General features: G+C 40.1%; 2 protein-coding genes and 1 long non-coding RNA gene across 9 annotated transcripts in view; all 3 read right to left on the bottom strand.

Moving 5' to 3' along the window:
- SCAP (SREBP cleavage activating protein) overlaps positions 1 to 11496 on the bottom strand; it is a 51725-nt gene extending 40229 nt beyond the window's left edge. The window contains exons 1-2 of one of the 4 annotated variants that reach the window (XM_017075643.4): positions 10378 to 10514; positions 4716 to 4792 (exon numbers count right to left, since the gene is read on the bottom strand). In XM_017075643.4, the coding sequence (XP_016931132.1) occupies positions 4716 to 4789 (74 nt within the window). In that variant the 5' untranslated portion in view covers positions 4790 to 4792; positions 10378 to 10514. Of the gene's footprint in view, positions 1 to 4715; positions 4793 to 5495; positions 5549 to 9987; positions 10041 to 10377 lie in introns of those variants that run through there. The other 3 variants (XM_017075641.4, XM_065863241.2, XM_065863240.2) reach the window with 3 other exon arrangements.
- A 2725-nt stretch (positions 11497 to 14221) lies between these two features.
- LOC108010722 (transmembrane protein 164) overlaps positions 14222 to 27521 on the bottom strand; it is a 63224-nt gene continuing 49924 nt past the window's right edge. For 3 of the 4 annotated variants that reach the window (XM_070994865.1, XM_065863242.2, XM_065863243.2), the window contains one exon: positions 14222 to 14966. In XM_070994865.1, coding sequence (XP_070850966.1) covers positions 14610 to 14966 — 357 coding nt within the window. In that variant the 3' untranslated portion in view covers positions 14222 to 14609. Of the gene's footprint in view, positions 14967 to 15279; positions 15334 to 27521 lie in introns of those variants that run through there. The other variant, XM_036814328.3, reaches the window with a different exon arrangement.
- Positions 16542 to 22072, bottom strand: LOC139352516 (uncharacterized). The gene is made up of 2 exons (XR_011603729.1): positions 19750 to 22072; positions 16542 to 19661 (listed from the first exon to the last, which is right to left on the bottom strand). It is a non-coding gene; the product is annotated as an uncharacterized lncRNA (long non-coding RNA).

The following is a 27521-nucleotide window of genomic DNA, read 5'->3' as shown; positions in this document are numbered from 1 at the left end:
TAATTTTAAGTAACCAACAAAATAAAGTACCGCAACATAAATTAAAAAATATATGTATACAAATAAAATATTAATATTAGTTTTTGTCACACGTGAAATCATCAAGGAGATTTCATGAGGTTACCTCCCATACGCCAAATACGTCATTTGAATTTACTTATAATGTAATGTTGCACCCAGAAAATAATGAACTAAAAAAGTCAAGTCAAAAAATTGTTCATGATTTAAGAATCCATTTTTATACCCGGTACTCGTAGAGTAAAAGGGTATACTAGATTCATCGGAAAGTATGTAACAGGCAGAAGGAAGCGTTTCCGACCCCGTAAAGTATATTTATTCTTGATCAGGGTCACTAAACGAGTCGATCTAGCCATGTCCGTCTGTCCGTCCGTATGAACACTGAGATCTCGGAAACTATAAAAGCTAGACAGTTGGTATTTGGCATGTAGACTCTTGAGCGCTTCGCAGCGCATTTTTGTTTCAGCAGGGTGCCACGCCCACTCTAACGCCCATAACGCTAGAACCCGTCTGGCACCGCTCAAGCAGAAGCGGTATTGGAGACAGAGCATAATTCAACTTAAAATACGTCCCTAGAATAAGGTGAAACACTAATCATTTTTACGGAGTATGTAATTAATTTTAAGTGGTTTTAGGACAAAGTCTTATTATTACAAGAAACTTCAAAAGGGAATTCAATTACTGAGCACTATAGTTAAAATAAGAAATTAACAGACTTTCATACATATGGCTCGATTGAGAATATTATAAAATAAGTATTGGGTTGGCAAGAAAGTCATGTCGTTTTTTTTCAATATTTTCAAAGATGATTTATTTATATCAGGACTTATAATTAATCAATTATGTATTGGCCGTTTTGTTCGACCACTAATGACCATCTCTCGGGCAGCTGCATAATTCCGCGCTCGAAGAACTTTTGGTCTTTTCCAGCAAAGAATCGAGACAAGTGGTTTTCGACAGCCTCATCTGAATCAAAGTTTTTACCATTCAAAGAGTTTTGAAGAGAGCGAAACAAATGGTAATCTGAAGGTGCTAAGTCCGGACTATAAGGTGGATGTGGTAGCACTTCCCAATTCAGCTCCGTTAATTTTTGCCGAGTGACCAAAGATGTGTGGGGCCTAGCGTTGTCATGGTGAAAGACTATACCCTTGCGATTAGCTAGTGCCGGCTCCTTTTCTTTAATTTTTTCCGCCAAATTGGATAGCTGGCGACAGTACACATCTGAATTGATGGTTTCATTCCGTCCCAGCAGCTCAAAGTGCACTACACCCTTCCAATTCCACCAAACAGACAGCATAACTTTCCTCTGAGGGATATCGGCCTTTGATGTGGCTTGGGCTGGCTCATCTTTCTTGCTCCATGATCTTTTTCGTTGGACATTATTGTAAACAACCCACTTTTCGTCGCCAGTAATGATCCGCTTCAAAAAAGGATCGTTTTTAATCCGTTGCAGCAGAGAATAGCAGATGTTGATACGCTTAGTTAGGTGAATTTCCTTTAAATTATGCGGAACCCAAACATCGAGCTTGCTTACGTAGCCAAGTTTCTTCAAATGGTTTTCAACCGTTGTATGCGACACACTGAGCTTCTCTGACATCTCCCGCGTTGAATAGCGCCGGTTTTCATCCAGCAAAGCCTGAATTTGTTCGTCAAAAACGGCCGATGGTCGACCAGAACGTGGGGCGTCTTTAACTCCAAAATCTCCAAGCCTGAATTTGGCAAACCAGCGCTGACATTGGCGATCACTCATGGCATCTTTACCATACACTTCGCACAATTTTTCGCGAGCTTCGACCGCTTTTTTTCCTTTTCGGAAGTAAAAAAGCAAAATATGCCGAAAATGCTCACTTTGGTCCTCCATGTTTAATTTGCTATAGCTTCCACAAATGTTATCGAATAATTACCAAATTTTCGTCGATAGTACCTAAGACAATAAGCTTTAAAACGATACTAAAAAGTGTGACCCTGGTGCTCGATTAGTCGTAAATAAATTAGATTAAAAACGATTACTAAAAAAAACGACATGACTTTCTTGCCCACCCAATACTTTGCTCCCAGAAAGTACTCAAAGATTTGCAGATTAACCATTATTTCATTTCCATCCGAAAGTCAACTGAAGGTAATTCTTAACGTTACTTATAACAATAACTGCAATCCCGTATAAAAGGCATGTACTAAATAAAGGGAATATTAAATATTTTTACTGTTTACTTCAGAGGACTTTTATTACATTCCATTGAAGAATAGAAATAACGCTGCTGGGAAGTTGTTTTTCCGGTACAAAAGCAAGTGCTACAAAAAACGTAGGCTCCAGGCTTCATTGTCTCCATCGATTCCTTCAACGCTCTGCTTTGCTGATTGGGATTTACTTGCTAAAATAGATCCAAAACAAACCTATTGCCCTCAACGCCGCTCTTTATCGATAAGTGGCCTTTGACAACAAGATTTCCATTAAAATCGGGAAAATGGACTAGAAAGCTACCATACTCGAAGCTCAAAAAAGTCTGGTTTTGTGTTTGCCAGCACTAAACGACTACCAGAGTCAAATGGAGGCAGTGATAAAGAAATACTATAACGCTCGTCAAAACTTGCAACCATTTATTATCGTCGTAGGACTATCTCCAGATGAAAGTCTGGCCAAAATGTAGGTCTTTTATTGAAAGTCTAAACGTATGTTTTAAAATTTTTCAAGTTTTTGGGCTGCAACATCTGGAAGCTAGTTACAATGTGTAGTTGCCTTTTCAAATATTTTTTATGAAATAACCACTGAACATGACAAAAAATCTGTCTGTATAAGGATTTTGGATCTCCCACATTATTACATTACACTATTAATTAAAAGATGACCATGTATTATCCACTAGTTTTTAAGGGTAGAGTGTAAGCAAGAAAGATGTAATCAAAACTTTACAACTTTAAGAAACTTTAAAATGCATCCTAAAAAAATGCACCGACGTAAAAGCATTCCTCTAAAACGCGATGAATGCCCAGTTTTTCATTTCAAACATGTATGTTAGAACAAGATACCTCTGACCACATAAATCAAAAGAAGGAAGAACGCTATAGTCGAGTACCCCGACTATAAGATACCCGTTACTCAGCTAAAGGGACCAAAGGGAAATAGAAATATGCAAGCAAAAAGCGAGATTAAAATACGCCACCTACCGGCGGTAGACAGATTTAAGCGTTGTGGCGCGTTAGAGTGGGCGTGGAAATTTTTTTTTGGATCAATCGATAGGTATTGACGAAACCAATATATTTTAGCTAAAATTATTTATCTAGCATGAAAACTGTGGGCGCCACAGGTTTGGTCGGTTTGTGGGCGTGGCAATCTTTTTTTTTAATCAATCGATAGGTACTAAGGAGTCTAAAACATTTCACCGGTTTGGGCGGTTTGTGGGCGTTAGAGTGGGCGTGGCATATTCGCGTAACAAACTTGCGCTCGTACAAGACTACGGAATTTAAATCTGAGATCCCATTTCTCTATCTTTGATAGTTTCCAAAATATCCGCGTTCATATTTACGATATTTTGAAGTTTGTGGGCGGTTTGTGGGCGTTAAAGTGGGCGTGGCAAACTTTTTTTTGGGTCAATCGATAGATATTGATGAGAACAATACATTTCAGCTAAAATTTTTATTTTAGCATCAAAACTTTAGGAGCCTTTGTTTTGGGCGGATTGTGGGCGTTAGAGTGGGCGTGGCACATTGCTGAAACAAACTTGCGCTGCGTAAGAAGCTCAGGAATTTGCACGCAAAATCTCAATAGCCTAGCTCTCATAGTTTCCGAGATCTCAGCGTTCATCCGGACAGACGGACATGGCTAGATCGACTCGGCTAGTGATCCTGATCAAGAATATATATACTTTATGGGGTCGGAAACGCATCCTTCTGCCTGTTACATACTTTCCGACGAATCTAGTGTACCCTTTTACTCTACGAGTAACGGGTATAATTAATACTAAAAACGAGAGAAACCGATGTAGTCGGTGTATTAGATACCCGTTACTCAGCTTAAGGGACCAAAGGGAAATAGAAATATGCAAGCAAAAAGCGAGATTAAAATACGCCACCTACCGGCGGTAGACAGATTTAAGCGTTGTGGGCGTTAGAGTGGGCGTGGAAATTTTTTTTTGGATCAATCGATAGGTATTGACGAGACCAATACATTTCAGTTAAAATTTTTTATCTAGCATGAAAACTGTGGGCGTCACAGGTTTGGGCGGTTTGTTGGCGTTAGATTTTTTTGGGTCAATCGATAGGTATTGATGAGAACAATACACTTCAGCTAAAATTCTAGCATCAAAACTGTAGGAGCAACAGCTTTGGGCGGTTTGTGGGCGTAAGAGTGGGCGTGGCACGCTGCTGAAACAAACTTGCGCTGCGTAACAAGCTCAGGAATCTGCATGCCAAATCTCTACCTCTTATAGTTTCCGAGATCTCAGCGTTCATCCGGACGGACAGACGGACATGGCTAGATCGACTAGGCTAGTGATCATGATCAAGAATATATATACTTTATGGGGTCGGAAACGCTTCCTTCTGCCTTTTGCATACTTTCCGACGAATCTAGTATACCCTTTTACTTTACGAGTAACGGGTATAATAAATTTCCAGATCTTGATTTAATAACCATAAATATTTCCAATACTATCAAAATTTTACAAAAACAAGCGTTACATATATATCTTAACTTGTACCAAGTAAAATTCCATGCCCAGGCAGCAAGTTCTTTAAATTCAGAACATGTTACCGAGTTTATTTTTATCAGCATCCACTGCAATTAAAAAAACATAAAACAGAAATGAAATTAATAAAGATTTAAATTGTATTGAACATTTTTTCTAACAATAATTGCTGACAAAGTGAGTTCGGGTAATCATAACCTTATCTTCCAAATCGGCCAATATTAAGTTTATTTTTAAATTAATATTTGAAGTCCCTAAACTTTTAAACCCAATTTTGAAAAATTCCGAATAGCCCTTAAAAAAAAAACCATAAATAATTTGGCTAGTTCACAGATGTTTAAAAACAAAGTTTAAGAGCTTTGGTCCAAATTGAATTGATGATTTTTAAATCAACAATCCTCTAGGAAGGCACAAAACTTACATATAGTGTTTATATTAGTTTTCCACAAAATGTACTATTCAAATTAAAGTATATTTTACCTTCATGCCTTCAAGCAGGCAAAAGATATAAAATATCTTGGCTATAAAGTAATTTTTTTTCATTAGTATAAATGTTTTGTGATAGGTTTGATTGTAGGTGACAATTTAGGTCTCAATAGCGTTTAAGGCTACGTGCAGTCATTCAATGCCTTTAAATACGGTAGAGCTTGAACTAGATCTCATTCTGAACTGCAATTTGATGCAGAACAATCAACCAAAGCCTTAAGAAACAAAGAAAATTATAAATCCGATTTACAATTGAATGATTTTAAGGAACAAGAATTAAGTATAGTTGCGATTTTGAAGGTTTACCTGGCTTCAATGTTACCGATAACATGGCCCTCATGCATGACATATATTTGATAGCGTTTGCCAATATGTATTATGCAACGTATTACAATCGCTGATTAAAGATGATGTTATTCCTTTAAGTATCATAAATAGTGGGAAGTCTCTTTTCCATATTGGAGAAATAGAAATTGGAAATATTTGTGGTGAATTGGAATATCACAGGCTTGATTTTAACTTGAGCATTGCCGCAAGTGAATAAATGTTTTGTAAATTTGTCAGCTCTATTTTGGGACATTTTGTACCTGTAAACAACAAGCATTGGTTAGTTTTCACATCGTTATTGCAATTATTGATTTTTAGAAGGAGATTTAAGTCATTTACAATTATTAATTAAGAAATATCAAGCAATGTATACAAAACTGTACAGAGCCCTGAATACTAAGCTTAATTTCTTGGTGAATTACGCGACAGAGATTAGGAAATGTGTTCCTCTTCGCAATTTATGGTGTACGCGCTTTGAGGGAAAACACAGAACCGCGAAAATGTATTCCAACAATTCAATGTCAAGAGCAAATTTATCCCTTTCAATAGCTTTACGAAAATGGTTTCGTTTTACTTTGAGTTTTCCAAATCTTTAGACTTAACGCAAGAGACCTATTTTAAAAATATCATAACTGTCTATTATATTTATTTCTTTAACTGTAAAAAGTGGCAGATGATATAGTTTTTAAAGGAATGCGTTATAAATGTAATTCCCACTTAGCTTCTACTTTAAATAAAATAATATAATTATATAGAATAAACTATTTTATAATTCAGGATAGTCTAATATATATACCAAGTAATGAAATTAATGTATAACGATTTGATGACCATTTTCAGGCATTTGAAGTTGGTTTGCAAGGGATTACATTAGTATTAAAACCTTCGATATGTATTCCTTACCATATAACATGTATCCTCTTAAACATAGCAATGTTTTTTTTAAGGATTATATATGTACCCAAAGACCAACCTACAGCTTTTTTCCTTGTCCAGTCCTAGCATAGGTTTCACTAAACCGTACACTATTTACCTAAAGAAAAAGCCATTTAAAGGCGCATCAACCTCCCGAAATATTTGCTTAAAAATGGTTATAGTCAAAGAGCAGTATGCGAGGAAGGTTTTATAAATACTTAAATTTTTACTTTCTCCCCCTGCGGATACGGTTGGTTATCCCGATCAGCTGTTTGCTTCAGCTATTCTCTATGTGAACAGGAATCCGCTTAAAACGCAAGCGCTATTTTAAGCGGCTGTGTGCAGAGGGTTCTACTTTTTTTCATTTCGCCGTATAAGCCTAGTACTCAGATCGACGAAAACCGCGAGCTAACCATAGGAGTGAGCGAGAGGCAAATACGCGGCTAACGCTTTTCGTCGGGTCTGTTTTTCAGCGCGGTACTCAGATGAGCTAAGGAAATACCAGAAAAAATACCAGATTTTGCGAGTGAATTTTCGATGAACGCCGTTAGCCGCGGCCCAAAGAATAGGAAATTTAATCTTTGGCGGTGTTCGTGCAAAGGCGATGTAAGAAAACTAAAAATTAAAAATGGAAGGAGAACTCCAAAATCGAACGCAGAAGGTCAGAGCAGATGAAATAGGACGCCAAATCCAAGCTTATGCCCTTTATTGCGGGATTTCACCGACAGGAAGCAATTCCACAAAAGGGGCAAATTCGCAGAATAGTTGAAGTGCTGGAGGAGATCCACTAGAGAATCCCAGTGGGAAGGAACATGCCGAGTGGGACTTCGATCTCTACATGGACATCCTGCCGGGCGCGTCCTCGCAAGGAAAGTAAGATCTGGCCAAAAGAATTTGGTCGCGTTGTACTAATAGAAGTATCTTTTAAGCAGAACCACCAGTAATACGATCTCCGACGACCTCTCCACTAGGACTCCGGACACCACCACCACCAGCTACTTGGCAGCTTAAGCGGAGCTGGAGGACCCGCTGGCTTCTATAGGGAGGAGGAAAATAGGGCGCCCGCTAAGGAACAGTTGGAGAAGCCATAGCCAGCCACTGCCAGGATGCTGGGCGACTTCCTGCAGCATCAGTGGATCAACCCCGTTCCCAATCCGGCTCCCACTTCCTCAAGGTCTAATATGCCCATTGAGACTCGGAGCTGGACTGCGGTGGAGCGGGAAAGATGGCGAAGCATCCGTGGGACGAATAGGAAGCTTTAAACTACTAATTTACATACATAAAAACATTCGTTGAACATTCCATTTATTTTTATTTTAATTTCTTTGTTTACCAGCAGACTCCTCCTTTTTAAATTTAAATTTTAAACCCAACTGCTTGACAGTAAGACCATACTACATGCATTGCGGGTGAACTTTGAAAACTTCGGTCACACTACAAAGAATAAGATTTTTACTAGGCTATAGTATGAATTTTGTATACGGTGTAGAAAATACCACATTTACAAAACCATCGGTTTTCGATTTCAATCCTTTTAAAACACTGATAAAGCTTATTTGTTATTTAAATACATTTATCTAATGGAAACAAATTAAAAGGCATTTGATGAAACAAAGAAAATGTGCTGAATAAATCCAACCTAGGAAAATAACTTATTCTTTAATTCATTTGCACCAAAGGAATTCTAAAAATACTTTATAGGGAAGTCTTACAGAAATTGTAAGCCTTTGAAAATAAAAGAATAGAGTTTAAGAAAATATATTTCCTGTGGAATATGCCTCTAGTAGCACAAAAAAAAGATCCAAAATTTAATTTAAGTGGCATAGAGACACCAAAACCAAGTAGGGGATATAGTGATCTATTCGGGACATTTGCAAACTTTATTTCCGCAGGCAAAGCTACGGGCAATTTTCTAATAAATATATAAAAACAATAATACATATATATACGTTTCTTATTACGGCAATTAGGATTATTTACCAACCGTTCTTTATTTAAGAACGTTATGTTTAAAAGTAAGAACGTTCTGTTCACACATTTTGTCAGAGGCGTTCCAAACTTGTTCCCCATACGTTTACAGAAAAATACCAGATCAATACTAATTCAATACAAAAATGTTCATAAACTGACCCTATTCCTTCCGAAACCATTCCACAAATTTCGGTCATTATGATCAGATATAACTTTTTATTACAAAACTATTGGATTTCGCTACGCATAAATTGATTTGCCCACTCCCCTTGCGAAAACTTAAAAAGAATGCGTCAAGTCTTCACCCCTTTACTTGATTTCTATTGTTTATCTTTGCTGCTTTTGCTGATGGTGAGTGCCACTGGACCTAAACCCTTTCTTAGGCGAAACATATACGCATCAAGTTAGCAGAACAACTTTTGATATCCAAACTTTTTTCCTATTGACAATTTGCCGTTAATTAAAAACTCAATACGGATTTTTTAAAGATGTCAATATAATAATTTTTTTAATATTTACATAAATATTAATGGACTAAATTTCTTTAACAAACACAAAATTTTCCATTTAAATTTTGGTCGCTAGCTGAACATAACCTGATAGACCCAAAAAAAAATATCGGACCTGATAGACCCAAAAAAAAATATCGGACCGTGCATTATAAGACAAAGAATGCCAAATCTACGGATATCTGCCTCTCTTTCTTGCCCCACCGTTTTCGTCGACAGTTTCTACGTTGCGCCGACTTCTCTGCTGACGGCGACAGCGGCAGTGTTTTTGCCTTCTGACATGTCACCCCCCTGCAAGCGTTTTCTATCGCGGGAGGCACTATTAAGTGACTTCTAGAAGATGAAAACGATCGTCCGCGATATCGCATTCGGATCGCGGAAGTGACTCCCGTCGGTAAGAAATGTGCCACTTCGGCGACACTTCTCGAAGTCACTTCTGCGACACTTCTGGAAGTGTCGTTTGAGACAAAAGCTATATTTTTAAAACGCACTAATTTGATACATAACCGCACTGTCCACAGACAAATCGCGCAATGAAATGACGCTCTGGCGAAAAATAACAGCGTGAGTCAAAAGGAAGACTCAAAAAAAGGGATAACAGAAAATTACCGCGACCTCTTTTTATCGCGTTTTTTCGCTCTAATTTTGTTTTTGTAAAATGTGTACTATCGGCTTTCTGTCGCGCAGAAGTGTCTCGGAAGTTACTTCTTCGCGACCCCAACCCTTTTTGTTTTGTAAAATGTGTACTATCGCCTTTCTATCGCTCAGAAGTAACTTCTTTGCGATCCCGACCCTTTTTGTTTTTATAAAATGCATACTATCGCCTTTCTATCTTCCGGAATTGACTTAGAAGTTACTTCTACGCGATACATGTATATTTTGTTTTTATAAAATGTGTACTGTCGTCTTTCTATCGCGCAGAAGTTATGTACTAAGAAGTGACTTCTGGAGGACAGGCGAATAAATATAATATATAAATAAATTTGCTTGCAGGGCCGGAGCCGACTCCTGTGTGTGCTGTGTTTTAGTTAGCTTCGATGATTATTTTCCGTACGTGAAGTCCAAATTTCGGTTACATTTTTGGTCTTGCACTGTGTATCAAGTCACATTCCATGGGATGGGGCCGCACCTCTCTGCTGCAAACCACTGGCTTATACTGTTAACGGCATCAACTGAGTTCAAACTGGGAAAATAGTTGCAAGGGAATGCGATTGCAATATCGAACGGTTTAAAGTCTATCGCTGGAATCAGCTGTTTTATCTCACACCACAAGGGAATTTCCCTGCGAAAATTCCATAACACACACGAGACATTTTATTACGTCAATCCTAACGAATTCACTTCCGAGCGAAAACTAGGACACTGCATAGATCTCACAAATGAGTTAACTTTTAAAACATCTTTTTAAAATTACAATCGCCCATGGGGCAATATAATCTTTCCAAGTCCGCACATTCAGCACTCACCACGAAAGCAGAATCGCCATGAAAGCAATGCTGGAGGCGCACGTGGGGTAGCTGGACAGGAAGAGGCCATGCTTGTAGTAGAAGTGAGAGACGGAGGCGGGCAGTCCGGCGGAGGATGTTGCCGCAGAGCCCGGTTCCGCCGCAGCCGCCGACGACGCAGGGGATCCGGGCGGTTTGCCGGTCAGACCGCAGCCGTTGGATGCTGTTCGCGGCGACGTTGACGCCGCTGCTGCGGCCGCCCTGGCGGATCCAGAGCCATCTGTTGCGGCGGCCATATTGTTGTTGTTGCACAGAACTTACACTTACACCGAGCTAAGCGCACACACGGGCGCTCGGACACCGTCGCACACACGAACGCTAGAGAGGAGACTCCAACCACGAACTTTGTTCTAACGCTTTAGCGGCGAATTACGAGTCAGCTTGTTTTTTTTCGCGAATTCGGATTTGCACACTTGCTTGCGGATATTACGCAACTTGGCGTTTGCAACGCTTCATCTGCGTAGGCGAAGCAGCAGCCGCCCCGATATAGCGGTATAAGTTGTGTTTATTAATAGCGCCGACTATTGGCTGGCTCCTGCTGGCGGTGATTTTGCTTTGGATCTGGGCTTGGACCGTATATCGATACATGGTCACCAGCAAACTGCCTTTTTATACCTATTGATTTTTCTTTTTCTTGCGCTTCATTCGCACCTCCTGGCCTTACGTTATTTGCGCCGTGCCGTTGTTGCACACATTAATTGACGTTTTTGCGCATCTTCGGCGTTCACTCAACACTAGGGGTCAAACATACGAGCTGTTCTTTTAAAAATCTGCAATGTAAACGTCTTCTCCGCGATTTTTAAGGCAATTAGAAGCATTTTAATATCATTTGCGAAAATGGGCTCTTTTATAGAGCGCATGTGTCGATCAACGTTGCAGGGCACAGGCAACCCGATCGGTGTGTTGCTGAACGCACTTCAGCGGCACAGGTACAGCATAAAAGCGACTATACGAGTCAGTCGATTGGCAAATAGCAACTTTAACATTAAGCACGTTTTTCTTTAGCAAACAGCAGATTTCGATTCGCGGCGCTTCGTCACTCACCAAGTGCTAGCTCGCCGTGAGTCAGCGTGAGCGAACTAGTTCGTGGCCAAACCAAAACATTGAACAGCTGAGTTCCAATTTAGACAGGAAACTGCTCAGATTTCTATCGGAAGATCTATCGAACGCTTTATCAACTATTTCCATTTACTTGGCAACAGCTTTGAATAACAGCCTATTCACACAGAGGAGGATTCCGCTTCATTGACATTTTCTACCAAAAAACATACGTGTGCTAGAAAGAGATGGGAAATTAGTCGCTACAACTTCCATCAGCGATATATGGGACCGCACACGCAAATCCATTGAGTATTTCAGGGCTCATAGTCAGTATTTTTATGAGCTTACGTTATTTTTGCACTTGGCGTTTCGAAATTTTTTTGTGAAGGAAATGCATTTTACCTACAATGGCACCGTTATAAAGAAATTTTTGTTGGTGCAGGCTTAAGGAGCCTTCCAACTGCTCGGAACCCAGCAATTGATCTCATCTTGAAAAGAAATATTGCTGTGCTTTCTTTTTTAAGAAAAAGCTTTAGCTTATTTTCCGCTTGGCAAGACCTGGCAGCTGTTGCACCAAAATACTCATTTTTATTATGCACCGACGAAAACCGCGAACTAACCATAGGAAAAAGCGAGACGCCGAGCCGCCTAGTCGCTTTTGTTCGGGTCCTTTTTTCACCGCGGTACTCAAATGAGCTTATGAAATACCATAACAATACCAGATTTCGATAGTGAATTCCCATGAACACTGTTAGCCGCCGGGCAAAGAATAAGATATTTAAACTTTCGGTGTGTTCATGCATGTTATCCAAGCTGTTGCCCATTACTGTGGGATTTGACCCTCAGGTTGCACCACCACCAGCTACTTGGCAGCGATGAAGGACGCGCCGGCTTTTATAGGGAGGAAAAAAGATGGAGCCATTATCAGGATGCTGGGCGACTTCTTGTTGTACAAGCTTCTTGTTGGAACAAGCTCGTGTTCCGCGTTCGGCTCCCGCTCCCTCAAGACCCATGTTTTCATTGTGGGAATCGGAGCTGAACTGCAGATGGAGCGGAGATGGCAAAGCATCCGTGAGACGACAAGGAAACTTTAAACATTCAATTTATTTTTAATTCAATTTCTTTGTGCACCACCAGACTAGTCTTTTTTAAATTGCTCCAATTGTCTTTGAGAACTTCAGCCACACTATAAAGAATTCCATTTTTCGACTTGTAAAACTTGCATCAGATCTGAGTACTGGGCTTAAAGAAAACGACGTTTGAAGGCGCATCCACCTCCCAAAATTGTGTCTTACATAATGGATATGGTCAAAGAACCGTTTGCGAGGAAGGTGTTATAAATACTTAAAAGGGTCCAACGGTTCTAACTTTTGAAAGTTCTCGTGGCGTCACTCTCGGCCCACAACAGTCCCTTTTAATCTTTCACTACGTTTGTCAGAATGGATCCATGATCAATTTACTATTAGCAATGAAATAATCATTTGGCGCTGAAAATGTTACACATACTATTTTTCAATTTTTTTTGGTGCAACTGAATTTTTACGTTCTCTTTCTTCGCATTTGATTTTCTTCAGTGATTCTTTATGTGAACAAGAATTCGCTTAAAATTGCAACTGCGGTTTTGTGCAGATTATTGTTGGGTTGTTCATGAGTGCGTAAAAAAAAAAAATGTTCAATAATCTGAATGAGTGAAGATGTTCCTTCCTATTTGCTCTTTTTTGTTCACTTGCTCATTGTTCGTACCCAAAGGTGCTTAACATGACCACACCCAACAAGTCAAGCTGTAGCCAAGTTGGGAACAGTACCAGGCGCTCAGTAGCACCCACTGCATATGAGAATGGCTGATCAGCATATTATATGTCTCACTAACTCACCGTCTCACCGACTCAACGGCACACTGACCGGCCAATGCAGTCAGCACATTTTGCAGTGTCAGCCACTACGCAAAGTCAACTACGCAAACTGCTACCATAATCATAATTCCCCGACCTACTTTAGAATATAGCTTACTTCACTAATCATTACACTAAACTTCCGTGTTCCAAGTAGTATATAAACATGTACCAAATGAAGAATAAGTCAGTTATCAACACACCTCATAACTCCGCGGTTCTACTTCCTACCTCTGGGAATAGGGCTCGTAATACACTATCTCAACTAGCACCTAACCACGTTAGCTCTACCTCAGCGAAGTTCCGCATCGCCTGTGGTCCGGCATCGCAGTAACCATCGTAACCATTGCCGCGACGCGATCGTCCCAAAGCGTCCCCGTGCCAGCGACAAGTGCTCATTACCCCCTTGTCCCGCGGTGCGACCCAGAAGTGTCTACTTCGGTTAGGCACAAACACTCATTTTTGCTCACTGGCTCCTTTTCATTCTCTTGCTCAGTTAGAATCTCTTGCTATTGTTTGTTCACCTGCTCAGTTTTGCTCTCTTGCACTTATTTGTTAACTAGCTTTGTTTTGCTCTTTTTTGATTAGCTGTTTAATTTGGCTTAAATATCATTTGTTCTGCATTTTTGTATGAAATGAACATGTGAGCAAGATAGCAAGAGAGCCAGATAGCAAGTGAACAACTGAACAAGTGAGCAACATGAGTGAGTTGTCTCTTAAAAAAAAGAACAAGTAAACATGTTCACCCAAATGAGCATTATTTACCCAACACTAGTGCAGGGGCTATAAGCGGGTTACTTCACCGACTGACAGTTAACTTGGTGTATGTTGTCAGATCGACCGCGTATCTCAGAGTTGCCTAACTTCTGGCGGCAGATTTGAATTTTTAATTTATTTGTTGTTTGCCATAGACTTACAACTTTAGAAATCTACACTACTGTTAGTCCTAGCAGTGCTTTACCTTTTGATTTTTCATAAAAGTTAGAATCGATTTCTTTTGAACAAGTACATATATAATTTGTGTTTTTTTTTTAGAAGTATAACCTCGATGAGCAGGAAAATTAGCCTTAATTGTTATTATCTACACGACTTTGTTCAACACATTCCGCTCACAATCCTCACAAGAAATCCTTCGTGTCTCAGTACGATTGGTTACGCAGCTGGTTCAAAACGTGGGCCAAAGGGCCCTACGCGGTTCGTGAATTGACGGGCACGATAGACGCAGTAGACAATTGTCAGTGCTATCGCCTTTACTGGTTACTAGTCTATCTTGGTCGTCGGCATAGTGTACTCCGCTAGGGACGCCAAGTCGCCCGCGTTATGCGGATGACCTTCGTCTGCCGACTCCTGGTTGCTAAAGCGATGCCGCATGGTCACGTCTCCATGCGATGCGTATTCGGTCGGAGTCAGCGTGTTCTGACCCACCCCGCTCCTCGCCTCCTGTAAGTCACCCGATCCCTTCAGGCTGCACCGGCGACCAAACAGCAGCACAGTGCCCTTGCTCAACAGCGGACACAGCAAAGTCTGGTGGCAACAGGCGAACAGACGGTAGTTGGGGCCCTGGAACGGATCCGACATCGCTGCACAGAGCATGTGGTCCAGGTTGATGCCAGTGAACTGTAGAGAAGGAGGGGGGTTTTAGTGCCGGAAATATTACTGTCATAAAACACACATATGATGTATATATGATACGTACACCAAAGATAATACCCTTCAGTTCCAAAAATCAATTTTAGCGCGTGAATCAACTGGTGAATCACAGGTGAAGTATCAGATGTCACGAGTGATGCACGCGTAACACTTCATAAAGTCATTTGTATGGGATGTTTGCTTTTTCACTCGTGACTGTTCATATACAAATTTTACGAAGTCTGGCCTGGTTTCACGTGTGCCTTATACGTACTTTCCGTATGGGCCGTCACCTCGTGACACGCCACACGGTAAATCAATCGTGAAAATCAGAATATGTCGGATGAGATGTCCCCTATGAAAATAGAGAATATTTTCTTCACCGTGTCACATTTGTCATGGGTGAATTAATGTATGACATTTTTTACAAATTATTAATAATTTCATTTCCAAAAAAAAATGTGGTAATACTCTAGTTTACGGTCTTCACCCTCAAAATTCGCGAAAAAATTATCTTCGACGGACCGCGAGTTCTTAAGAATTTACATGAAGAAATAAAAGCGCGGTCTGCCATGGTTTTCTTGTAATCGAATTTAAAGTAACGTGTTTTGCTATAAAAATAAAGTATCCTATTTACGACTTCCTTTACAAATATATTTTCTTTTAAATGATTTTTTATAAAAATCATGAAGGCTTTTGAATTTTTGAAACGCAACTACAAAATGTTTTTGTGCGAGTCGTGCAACGTTACTTTCAAGAGTTTCCTTCCTGAAGAAACACAAATCCCACACCACATTAATTCACGGCATCTTCACAGCGATAGCCAATTTATACAATCCAAAGATAAAATGATTTGATGTATGTAAAAATTAGGCATAAAATAAAAAAAAAATGTCCGCGATTTTTTTTAAATTTATGACAAATTTGTTTTGGTCGATTTTTATTAACTTTTACGAACTTTTTTTTTAAATTTTTTTAAACATACATCAAATATATTCATGTAATTATTAAAAATTAGGCATAAATTAAAAAAAAAAAATTGAACCGGAAATGTTAATGATTAAAAAAAAAACCATACGAATTAGAAAGTGTATTATTTAATGCTTTACAGATTTAGATAAAATTTGTCTGCTATCTCGACCTTTTTATAGATCGCGGTCCATGGTTCTTCAGACTCGCTTTGAAAAGTTGGTCATCGATGGTCACGCGAATTCTTAAGGAATCGCGGTCCATCTAGGATATTTAATTAGCGGCTGTGGGGCCTGGCCTGCTACAAAAACAATTACACATTTTTGGCGTATTATTTAGAATGCTTATTATTTTGACATGGGATAAAAATCCCTTGTTTTTTATAGCAAAACTTTGAAAATCGTAGAAAAGGCTTTGAAATTCGATTACAAGAGAACCATGGCAGACCGCGCCTTTATTTCTTCATGTAAGTTCTTAAGAATTCGCAATCCGTCGAGGATAATTTTTTCGCGAATTTTGGGGGTGAGGACCGTAAACTAGAGTATTACTTTTTACTTTTTTTTACTTTTTTTTATAAAATAAAATACATACATATTTATATTAAATTAATATTTATTGTATTTTTTTATAAAATTGTGTTATTTAGGTTTTCCAATAACGTACAATTATTGTTAAAAAGATTTGTTTTTCGTTTGTTTTTAATGTTAAACTCGAAGTCAACATCAAAGCATTACAATGTCCCAGGGAACTTTCAGTGATTTTTTCGCCGTGTTTCGAGAAGTTCCCCAGGGTGTAGGCAACTGTCGCGTTGCATGTTGCCTTGTTGCTGCTATTACTGCAGCACAGCTCCGCACAGCATTTAACCACTCAGGCAGCAGGGCAACAAGGCGGCCAGGCCAGAGCAGGCCAAAACAGCCAACGGCCAACAGGCAACATCCAACGGCCAACAGGCAGCAGCCAAACTGCCAGACAGCCGGGTCAAAAGCTGGGCCATGTGATGACAAAACGTGCTGAGTTTTCGTAATTAGTGCACAAGAGTTCAGCCCGATGGCCACGTGCAGGGATTTCCAGGGGTGTTCCGGGCTCCAAGGGGGTTTTCGGGGGATCTGAGGACCCAAAACACTCTCCAGCCGCCGGGGCACGTTTGTGTGGGACCGGTGGAGCTGGCTTTTCGGCCTTTTAGAGTGTGACATGGCAATGGTAGTGCCTGCGTCATCTATCGCCTCCTTCTGCGATGAGGAGTGTGTGTTCCTGTTTCTTTGCAGTTGGCTTAAATAAGTTCGCCTTCCTTAAACATTTGTCCGGGTCCTCTGAATCCTTGACCATCGGGCCTTAAAAAAATGTAAGGGTATATGTTTAAAAAATGTGCTTTACTTGTATATTTTTATATTTACCTTTTAGAGCTGTGTATAACCCTTTACGGGATTTTAATTGGCACAAAACATTTCTTCATGCCACTTTCAGCTAACGGAACTAGAATTTTCTAGGCTAGGCCTAATACTTACATCAACGAACGAGCTAACCATAGGCGAGCTAACCATAGGAGTAAGCGAGGATACGCCCGGAGGGATGTCCATATAGCGAGCAAAGTCCAACTTGGCATATTTCCCTGATTGCTCTGTTGTGGTATTGCTTCCTACCGGTGAAGTCCCACAATAATATGCCACAGTTTGGAATAGGCGTCTTTTTTCATCTGCACTGACCTCCTGCAGTCGTTTTTTGGGTTTTCTTTCCTATTTTTATTTTTAGTTTTCACGCAGTTTTTGCACGAACACCGCCAAAGATTAAATTTCTTATTTTTTGGGCCATTTCATTGAAATTCACTTGCTATATCAGGTATTTTTTCTGGTATTTCCTTAGCTCATCTGAGTACTGCGCTGAAAAACAGATCCGACGAAAAGCGATGGCCGCGTGTTTTCCTCTCAGCTACTGCTATGGCTAGCTCGCGGTTTTCGTCGATGTAAGCACTAGGCTTAAAAATTTACGTACGTTAAACTAAGGTCATTGGACAACATCTTAAACTTAATGTAACATTTACCTGGCTTTTGTTTTCAAAATATCACTAACAAAATCAATGTGTTTCTCTGCGCACGATTCAAATAGCCTGCTTCTCTTTTAATAACTCAAACAGAATGCACCAAGTCTTCTCACCCCTTTACTTCATTTCTTTTGTTTTATTTTCGCTGTTGGCGCGTGCCACTGCTCCTATACCCTTTCCAAAGCGAAACTAATCGGGCTATAACATTTTTACTTCTTGAGTAAAAACACAATATGAATTTTTTAAGAATGTTAATATTAAAATTACATTGATATAGTAATCTATAATTCCAAAACATAACATGATTGGTAAATTTAATAAACTTAATTTTACTATGATTGAAAAATATAAAAATAAAACAATATTAGTTGTTTTTTTCGAAATACAATAATTCTTCTAAAATCTTACGGCATTCACATGTCGCTGCGCCAGAAAAATTTTTCCGCCAAAAGTTTGGTCTCTAGCTGGACGTAACGGACGTAACACAAAATAAAAAAAGGGAGGACGCTATATACGAGTACCTCGACTATGGGATACCCGTTACTCAGCTAAATGGACCAAAGGGAAATGGAGATATGCAAGCAGTAAAGCGAGATTGAAATGCGCCACCTACCTCCGATCTCAATATATGGTTATGTGGGCAGTAGACAGATTTAGGCGTTAGAGTAGGCGTGGCAAACTTTTTTTGGGTCAATCGATAGGTATTTACGATACTATTTCATTTCAGTAAACTTTAACGCGTGAATCAACTGATGAATCACAGGTGAAGTGTCAGCTGTCACGAGTGATGCACGCGTAGCACTTCATAAAGTCATTTGTATGGGATGTCTGCTTTTTTACTCGTGACTGTTCATATACAAATTTTACGAAGTCTGGCCTGTTTTCACGTGTGCCTTATACGTACTTTCCGTATGGGCCGTCACCTCGTGACACGCCACACGGTAAATCAATCGTGAAAATCAGAATGAGATGTCCCCTATGAAAATAGAGAATATTTCCTTCACCGTGTCACATTTGTCATGGTGAATAAATGTATGACATTTTTTAAAAATCAGTAATAATTTCATTTCCAAAAAAAATGTGGTCATACTCTAGATTACAGTCCTCACCCTCACAATTCGCGAAAAAATTATCCTCGACGGACCGCGAATTCTTAAGAATTTACATAAAGAAATAAAGGCGCGGTCTGCCATGGTTTTCTTGTAATCGAATTTCAAAGTAAGTAAGTAAGTAAGTATTGAATTTTTATTTTTATTTTTTTTTAAACATACATCAAATATGTTCATGTAATTATTAATAATTAATAATTAACTAGGCATAAATTAAAAAAAAAAATTGAACAGGAAAAATGTTAAGGATTAAATAAAAAAAAACATACGAATTAGATAGTGTATTATTTAATGCTTTACAGATTTAGATAAAATTTGTCTGCTATCACGACCTTTTCATAGATCGCGGTCCATGGTTCTTCAAACTCAAAAGTTGGTCATCGATGGTCACGCGAATTCTTAAGGAATCGCGGTCCATCGAGGACATTTAATTCCAATTTTCGGTCTTTTATACATAGTTTCCGGACGGGCAGACGAACATGGCTAGTTTTATTCGCCTAGTGATCCTGATCAATATTATACATATGTATGTATATACCTTATAGGGTCAGAAAAGCTTCCTTCCACCTGTTACAACATACCTTTTTTTCCTAGAAGTATATGATAAATAGAGGGGTGAACTTCCGCTTAGCTCAACCCTCCGATTTCAAAAAACTGTTTACACCACAGATGCGGCTTTTAACATTTGATTGAGTAAAAAACTTACATTAAATTGAAAACTAGCGTATTAACTTGCTTTGGCTGCGCTGCGGGATACCTCCATTGTTTTTTTCCATCTTGGATAAATCACGTTATTACAACATAACTACTTGCAGAAGCATGCTGCATCGAAGCTTAATAATTCAATATAAATACAGTTTTTATAAAATTGGACAACCCTGCAGTTACACAATTGAGCACAAGCACCCAATCATCACGAAGTCGACTGCGACGTCTGCAGAGCATCAAGCGTCGTCGGCAGAGCCAAGTGTAACGGATGCAAAGTAGACGGGCTCTCAGTCGGGGACCGCAAAAAGAACGCACAAAAAGTACGTGCAGTACAGTTTTGATGCTAGAATAAAAATTTTAATTGTCCCCATCAATACCTATCGATTAACAAGTTTGTTACGAGAATATGCCACGCCCACTTTAACGCCCACAAACCAGTGGTGCCCACAATTTTCACGCTAGAGAAAATATTATAAATGAAATGTATTAGTCTTGTCAATACCTATCGATTGATCCAAAAAAAATTTGGCACGCCCACTCTAACGCCCATAACGCTTAAGCCGATCTATCGCCGGTAGGTGGCGCATTTCAATCTCGCTTTACTGCTTGCATATCTCCATTTCCCTTTGGTCCTTTTAGCTGAGTAACGGGTATATGATAGTCGAAGTACTCGACTATAGCGTTCTCCCTCTTTCTTTATAAGTTTTACAACTAAACTAAATAGTCACCGAAAACAACAATTTTAAATTTCTTCTACTTTTTTAAATATTTCTCATATTTTTAGACAAAGCTGATGGTAAATCTATTAAAAAATGGTAGGCTAAGTCACTAGCCAAGTCGATCTAGCTATGTCCGTCTGTCTGTTCTTCCGTACAAACGCTGTGATCTCGGAAACTACAACAGCTAGAAAGTTTGGATTAGGCATGCAGATTCTTGAGATTATTACGCAGCGCAAGTTTATTTCAGCAATGTGCCACGCTTTCTCTAACCCCATTTAGCTGGGTAACGGGTATCTTATAGTCGATGCCATAGACACTGGCGTTTTCTTTTTGATTTTTTTTTCAATTTGGCGAAAAAATTAGCAAGTATCCGAAAATTAAATTAGGTTGCCACGCCCACAAAGTTTTCATGCTAGAAATTTTTACTGAAATGTATTATTCCGACCTTATAAACTATATATATTCCTGATTAGGATCGCCAGACGAGTCGATCTAGACATGTCCGCTTCTGTCTGTCCGTCCGGATGAACGCTAAGATCTCGGAAACTAAAAAAGCTAGAAAGTTGGAATTTGGCATGTCGATTCTTGAGCACATTTTTGAATTTTTTTTTTTAATGATTTAAATGATATTTTGTTTTGATTATCAATGTCCAACTGTGTCCAAAATAGGTTCAATTCGGGCCATTCATTAAACCGTTATAATCAAATAAAGTGTGCAATGTTCGAAACAGACGCTTTGCTACTTTTATACCTCTGTCTCCTTCACACTACCTGAGTGCTCCCAGCACACTTAGCTGAATATCGGGTATCTGATATCTATTGCAAGTGCGGAGGGTCATTGTTTTGAGACATTGTTTCTTTGGTAACATTGCTAGGTTTACGTTCCCCTCCACGATTTACCACTTTTTTGAGCCCACACAAAGCGACCCACCCTAATGCACATAAATATAAATATGTCGAGAGAATTAATAATATTAATATTTAATGTAAAATAAAACCAATGTAACGGAGAGAAACCTGTCAACACAAATAAAGAGTAAAGATAAAGAAGTGTGACCTTCTAATACCACTTAAGGGTTTAAAAGCGTGGCTAGTTTGGAACTCACCTTAGCCGAGTGTGGCGCAATTGTTGTTGCAACAAGGAGAGTGAAATTAAGGGGAGTAGAGAATGAGTTAAAAGAATGACAAGTGACTACAGAATGACAAGGACACGATAGAGTTGTCCAGAGAAGAAAAGTGTTTAGATTTCATTCTTTCGAAAACCTTCGAACGGGCAACAAAAGCAATTGCGACTCGCTGCGGATCTTAGTAAGAAAACCCAAGTGAAAGGAAAATCATGACGGATAAATCAACTCGCGAAGCGGCGAAGAGACCCCTATCTCCGACATCAGAAGTGGGATCCCCATCGCCACAAGAACATTCTGGCGTTGCAGGCGATTTTAGAGACACAAAACCCAAACTTCCTAAGGTTGCTGAATAATGTGCGAACAACATCGGCTGCAGCCTCGCAAAATATTTCGGTGACATTGCCTTTGTTTAATCCTGATGTGCCTGGGCCGATGCCGCAGCGTGGTGTAAAACCGTGGATATGATCATATTGTAACGTGCAACCTTATGTAGCACAGTATTTTACACAGATCTGTCCTCGCGGGGCACGCTATAGTATCCGGCTCTAGCTTGTCGGCTTTGGGGGGTGGAGGTCTTCCTAATCCAGATCTGCTACTTGTCTATTATTATTAATCAAGAAATTAATTAAATAATTACTCCATGGTTTCGTTTAAATTCATTTTAATAATCCAAATTAAATTTCAGGCCTATGTTGCCAGGGCGGGTTACTCCCTTTTCCCCATTGGGAAAAGACATAAGTGGAATACAATTGCAAATGTCAATAGCCGAAGGGAATAAGAAGGGGCTATGTATACTATCGATATCTAATTACCCTAAAAAAAATACCAATAGTTCGTTCTCCATAAACAGATATAATTATTGGGTGCGGATAGTATGAGGTAATCTTAAGTTTTAATAAGGGGTCTTAATATATATAAAATGTAGAGAAATTTCATTGTTGATTCCATAGATAAGTTTCTACTCTACAAAGGAAATATCTTCTATTGTTTGGTTCTAACTGTTGTTCCTGTTTTTTTCCTCAGTGTATTCACAGCTTAATTTTATTTTATTTTTTTTTCTTCTCTATTATTATTAAAATTATTATTATTTATTTATTTATATTTTTACAGTACTTCTACAAAGGAGATGCGTTCGGCTTTAGGACTACTGTTGTTCATATAAATCTCCAATTTAATCAGCTTTTAAGGGTGTGCATGTTCTCTTTTACTTTTGTTTGACCATTTTTTTATTAAACATTGGATTCGAATGCCGAGTATAAATTAACCAAAAATATACAATTTTGTATTAACTCACTTGGTGTATTCTCCACGACGAAAGATCGATCTCCCGAGCGGTGACTGTAAAAGAATAGCGACTGTGGTTCGCAAAGGGTTAAGTAAATACAGAGCATTCACATGTTTTAGTCAACCACCTATTTTTTTTAACTAATAATTCCTAAAACCGAACCCGTACATGATTATATTTTTCTTTCTTTCGTCTATATTTTCTGTTCCTAAAATAATTTTATCTTACTTAATATTTTATTTTTTTATTCCATTTCCAACTTTTCTCTCAGTGCGTCATTCTGTGCATATTTGGTGACTCTGGCCGATCTAGCACTTATTTGGGGTGGGTTAAATGTTAAGGAAATTCTAACATTGTGCGAATTTGTATGCCCTTACATTAATTATAAAAAAAATCGAGTCAAGGAATTAAGCGTCGAAGCGCGGCTTTTCTCCATTCACTAGTGTATCGACGATGGGCAAACCTCGCTGCTGTTTTACTTTCTGGCTCTCCCTAACCCCGTTGGAAAATTTCCAATGTGCACATGATCGAACCCTAAAATTCGTGTTTTGGCCAATTTAAACACTGACGACCTGTCTGTAATCCTGAGGGACTACATTCTGCTCTATCGAGCTATTGCTGCTCTCGGTTGTTGCCTATTTAATGGCTGCTGCTCAGTTAACCGCCGAGGAAGAGCCGCTGAAGCGGTTACAAACGGAGCTGCTTTTCTGTCCGCTAAGATTAAATGAACGCTTTGGGGACTCTAGGCCTTAGATCGCGATGAGAAACTGCTGGTGCTTGGTTGACTATGGAGGGTGCTCCTGCGGACGCGGTGGGCGGCCGCGTGGCTTCAAACACGGCTGCCAGGGGGTGCTCCCGTGGACACTACAGGGATCCGTCGATCTTCCGGCGAATTTTCAGGGCGCTTCCCTCGATGCCCGTGCTGCCCAGCACTTGCGGCAGCTGCGGGTGAACGATGTGGCTCGCTAATCCACTAGGATTGCAGAAAATCTAGGCAACCGCCAACATGCATAAATATTCAACTCGATTTTCAGAACACTTATTTGTATAGTTTTTCGGACTTAGTGTGCCGCACTCGAATTATACGCGTGTGATCGCTTTGAATACTATAAAAGAAAAGAACGTGTCCGGAATTCGGATGTGGGTCTGTAAAGTTGGCCGCGGTGCCACTGATTTGGCAACGCAAAGCTAAGTGCATATGTACCTATGTATTTATAGAGCCTACTTTAAGGCTGACTATATGCATACGTACTCGCACAAACGCTTCAGGCGCTGTTACAAAAAACCCCCCGCCAAAATCCAGCTAGGGTATTTGCACCAGATACCCTAGATGGATACCGACTGAAGCTAGGTCACTGTCGGATATCCTTAGCATGATAAGTGCCTAACAACCGACCCTGTGGATCTTCCAATTCGTAATAGCAGTTACCCAATTTCTTGCGCACCCGGGGCTTGACAAATGAAGGGCCAAACTTGGCATTGTATCCAGATTGGAAGCAACTCTGCTTAAAATTACGTCGAAACACCTCTTGACCTGCTTTGAAAGATACTACCTTCGACCGAAGGTTGTATCGCTTCTCAATTTCCTCATGCATCTTCTGCATACGTTTCTTAGCTTCAGTATGAACAATCTCGAAAGAGTCCGAACGGTTAAACATTACGGAACGATAATCGAGCATCGATCATCTAAGCAGAGAATATGTTGCACCCGATGTGACCATATGTTGACCATAGACCATGTAATAAGGTGACGTTCCGATACTGGAATGCATCGAGGAACGCAAAGCGCAACTAATCCTACTCAAATTTTCGTCCCAGTCCTTTTGGTCAGAACGTACATAAGCCCTGATTCCTGAGATGACAGAGCGATTAACGCGTTCCGAAGCGTTAGCATGAGGGGCATGGACAGCTGTTAATACGTGCGTTACTCCGTACTGTTGCATTAGCTTTTTAAAACCTTCAGCACGAAACTGGGAGCCGTTATCTGAAAGAATGGACTCTGGCACCCCGTATGTCATAAAAAGTTCACTCTCGAGATAGTTTACTACTACAGCAGTATTTATTTTTTTTACAGGCTTCAGGAATACATATTTCGAGAAGTGATCGAGCACTATAAAAATGCCAATACTTCCGCTTCGAGAGCGCGGATAGGGCCCGAGGAAATCAATAAAAAGTCGCTGGAAGAACCGTTGAGTTTCCGGAGCTTTTCCTAACGGCGGACGCAGAGGACAATTCGGTGACTTGGTGGATTTGCACACTTCGCAAGCATTCACATACGCTTTTACGTCTTTTACTAATCCGGGCCAATAGTAGTAACGCCTAAGCCTCTCGATAGTCTTATGTATCCCGCCGTGCGAGCATAAAGGACTGTCATGAGCGCGAACAAGGACTTCTGGGATCATTTCTTTGGGTACCCATAGCTTCCATGCATACTCATCATGAAGGGTTTCTCCCGTCAAATGTTCTGCCTTCCTATATAAATACCCACTATCGACTTTCAAATCAGGGAAATTGGCCTCGTTAGCTCTAACACTATCGACTAATCCCTTGTAACCGGCAGACTTGAAATGACTAGAGTCTACATCGACAAGAAGCCCATCTTGTAAATCTATAGCAGCAAGCTCGTTTTCGTTGACTCTAGAAAGTGAATCGGGAACCACGTTCAAAGAACCTTTGCGGTGATCGATACGAAACTTGAAAGGTTGTAAAGCTATCGCCCACCGACCCAGTCGAGAATTTAAGTCGCGATTGGCCATAAGCCACTTAAGAGAAGCGTGGTCGGTGACAATTTGGAAGCTGTGACCTTCGACGTACGCTCGGAAATGTTTAAGAGCAACAATCGCAGCCAAACACTCTTGTTCCGTGACAGTGTAGTTTCGTTGGGCCTTGTTCAACTTTTTCGACACGAAAGCAATCGGACGCTCGTCTCCTTCTTCAGAAACCTGAACCAAAACTGCTCCTACCCCGCTCTTGCTGGCATCACAATGTATCGCGAAAGGCTTTGAAAAATCTGGATTGCACAGTACAGGCGCTTCTGTTAAACACTTCTTTAATTCTTGAAAAGCCTTTATTGCATCAGGGGTTAAGCTAAATTTACGCTTTGTCGTCATCAGGTCTGTTAAAGGGGCCGACAGAGCTGCGAAATTTGGAACGAACTTTCTATACCAGCCACAGAGTCCCATAAAGCTTCTTAGACCGCGGAGGGTTTTCGGAATCGGAAAATCTGTGATAGCCGCCACTTTCTCCGGATCTGTGCGTATTCCGCCATCACCAATGATGTGGCCTAAGTACCGTACACGTCTCTTGCAAAAATGGCTTTTGCTAACGTTGATTGTTAAGCCTGCTCTTTTGATGCGCACAGCTAACTCTCTGAGCACCTCCAAATGAATCTCGAAACTTGACGAAACCACCAGTAGGTCGTCTAAATAAACGAAAACTTCATTCCGGTAATGCGGCGGTACCACCTTGTCCATCAGTCTAGACATGGTACTCGGTGCATTGCAAAGGCCGAATGGCATCACCTTGAATTGGTAAAGCGGCCTACCGGGCACAGTAAAGGCCGTTTTGTCGCGAGAGTTGATTTCTAACGGCACCTGCCAATAGGCATCCTTCAAATCTAAACTAGTAATGAACTCTGCCTTGGGAAGTCGACTCAAAATCCCGTTTATTTGAGGCAAGGGGCAAGCGTCTTTTTCTGTGAAGCTGTTTACCTTTAGGCAGTCAAGACAAATTCGGATTTTACCAGGCTTGTTTACCATAACTATTGGCGAAGACCAAGCACTTTGCGACTCCTTTATAACGCCTAACTGTAACATTCTATCTATTTCGGTATACATAGCCTTTTCTACGGCCGGCGAAACCGGAAAATGACGTTGTTTTATGGGTTTTGCACTACCCACGTCTATTGAGTGTGTGATTAAATTAGTCTTCCCAAGACCTTCCATCGTGAAAGATGGAAAACAATTGATAGCTTCCGAAAGTTTTTCCCTCTGGTCTTCGGATAAAACATGGGTATCGGCACTACTGCTGTCACTGGCTTCAACTCCAGCTAACTCTACTTCCTCTGTCGCTAAACTTTTGGGAAGAAGATCGTAGTGCTTCCAGAAGTCTATCCCCAGGTATAAGTCGTGTTTCAGCGAAGGCACAATGTAAATAGGTAACCATTTCTTAACATTTGCGTAATCTATCTCAACCTTGATCCGCCCTATTATACGCTTAGGACTTCCATCAGCCGTCACAGCATTCCTTTCCATCGCCCTAAAAGGCACATTCCTTGCCTCTACTTCGACTGCTAAGCTGCCCCCTACACAACTAATAGACGCCCCTGAATCGAGTAAGCCATACACATTACGATCCAACAGACGAACTGGAATAAATGGTCGAGGATCTCGAGCTGCATAAGGATTAGCACAAATATATTCTAGGCCGAGCTCGCAACGTTTCACGGTTTGCCAGAAGGTTTTCATACGCCTTGCACTACGCGATTTGCGCTTTTGTAAGTCATGTAAATAATTGATTTTGTGAACAGCTTGTTTTCTTCCTAACTTATGAATTTTGTGATGGAGCAGAGAACTATTATTACTAACTA

Source organism: Drosophila suzukii, chromosome 2R (assembly GCF_043229965.1).
Source record: "Drosophila suzukii chromosome 2R, CBGP_Dsuzu_IsoJpt1.0, whole genome shotgun sequence".
Classification (NCBI taxonomy): Eukaryota; Metazoa; Arthropoda; class Insecta; order Diptera; family Drosophilidae; genus Drosophila; species Drosophila suzukii.
This window is presented reverse-complemented; position numbering and strand designations above follow the sequence as displayed.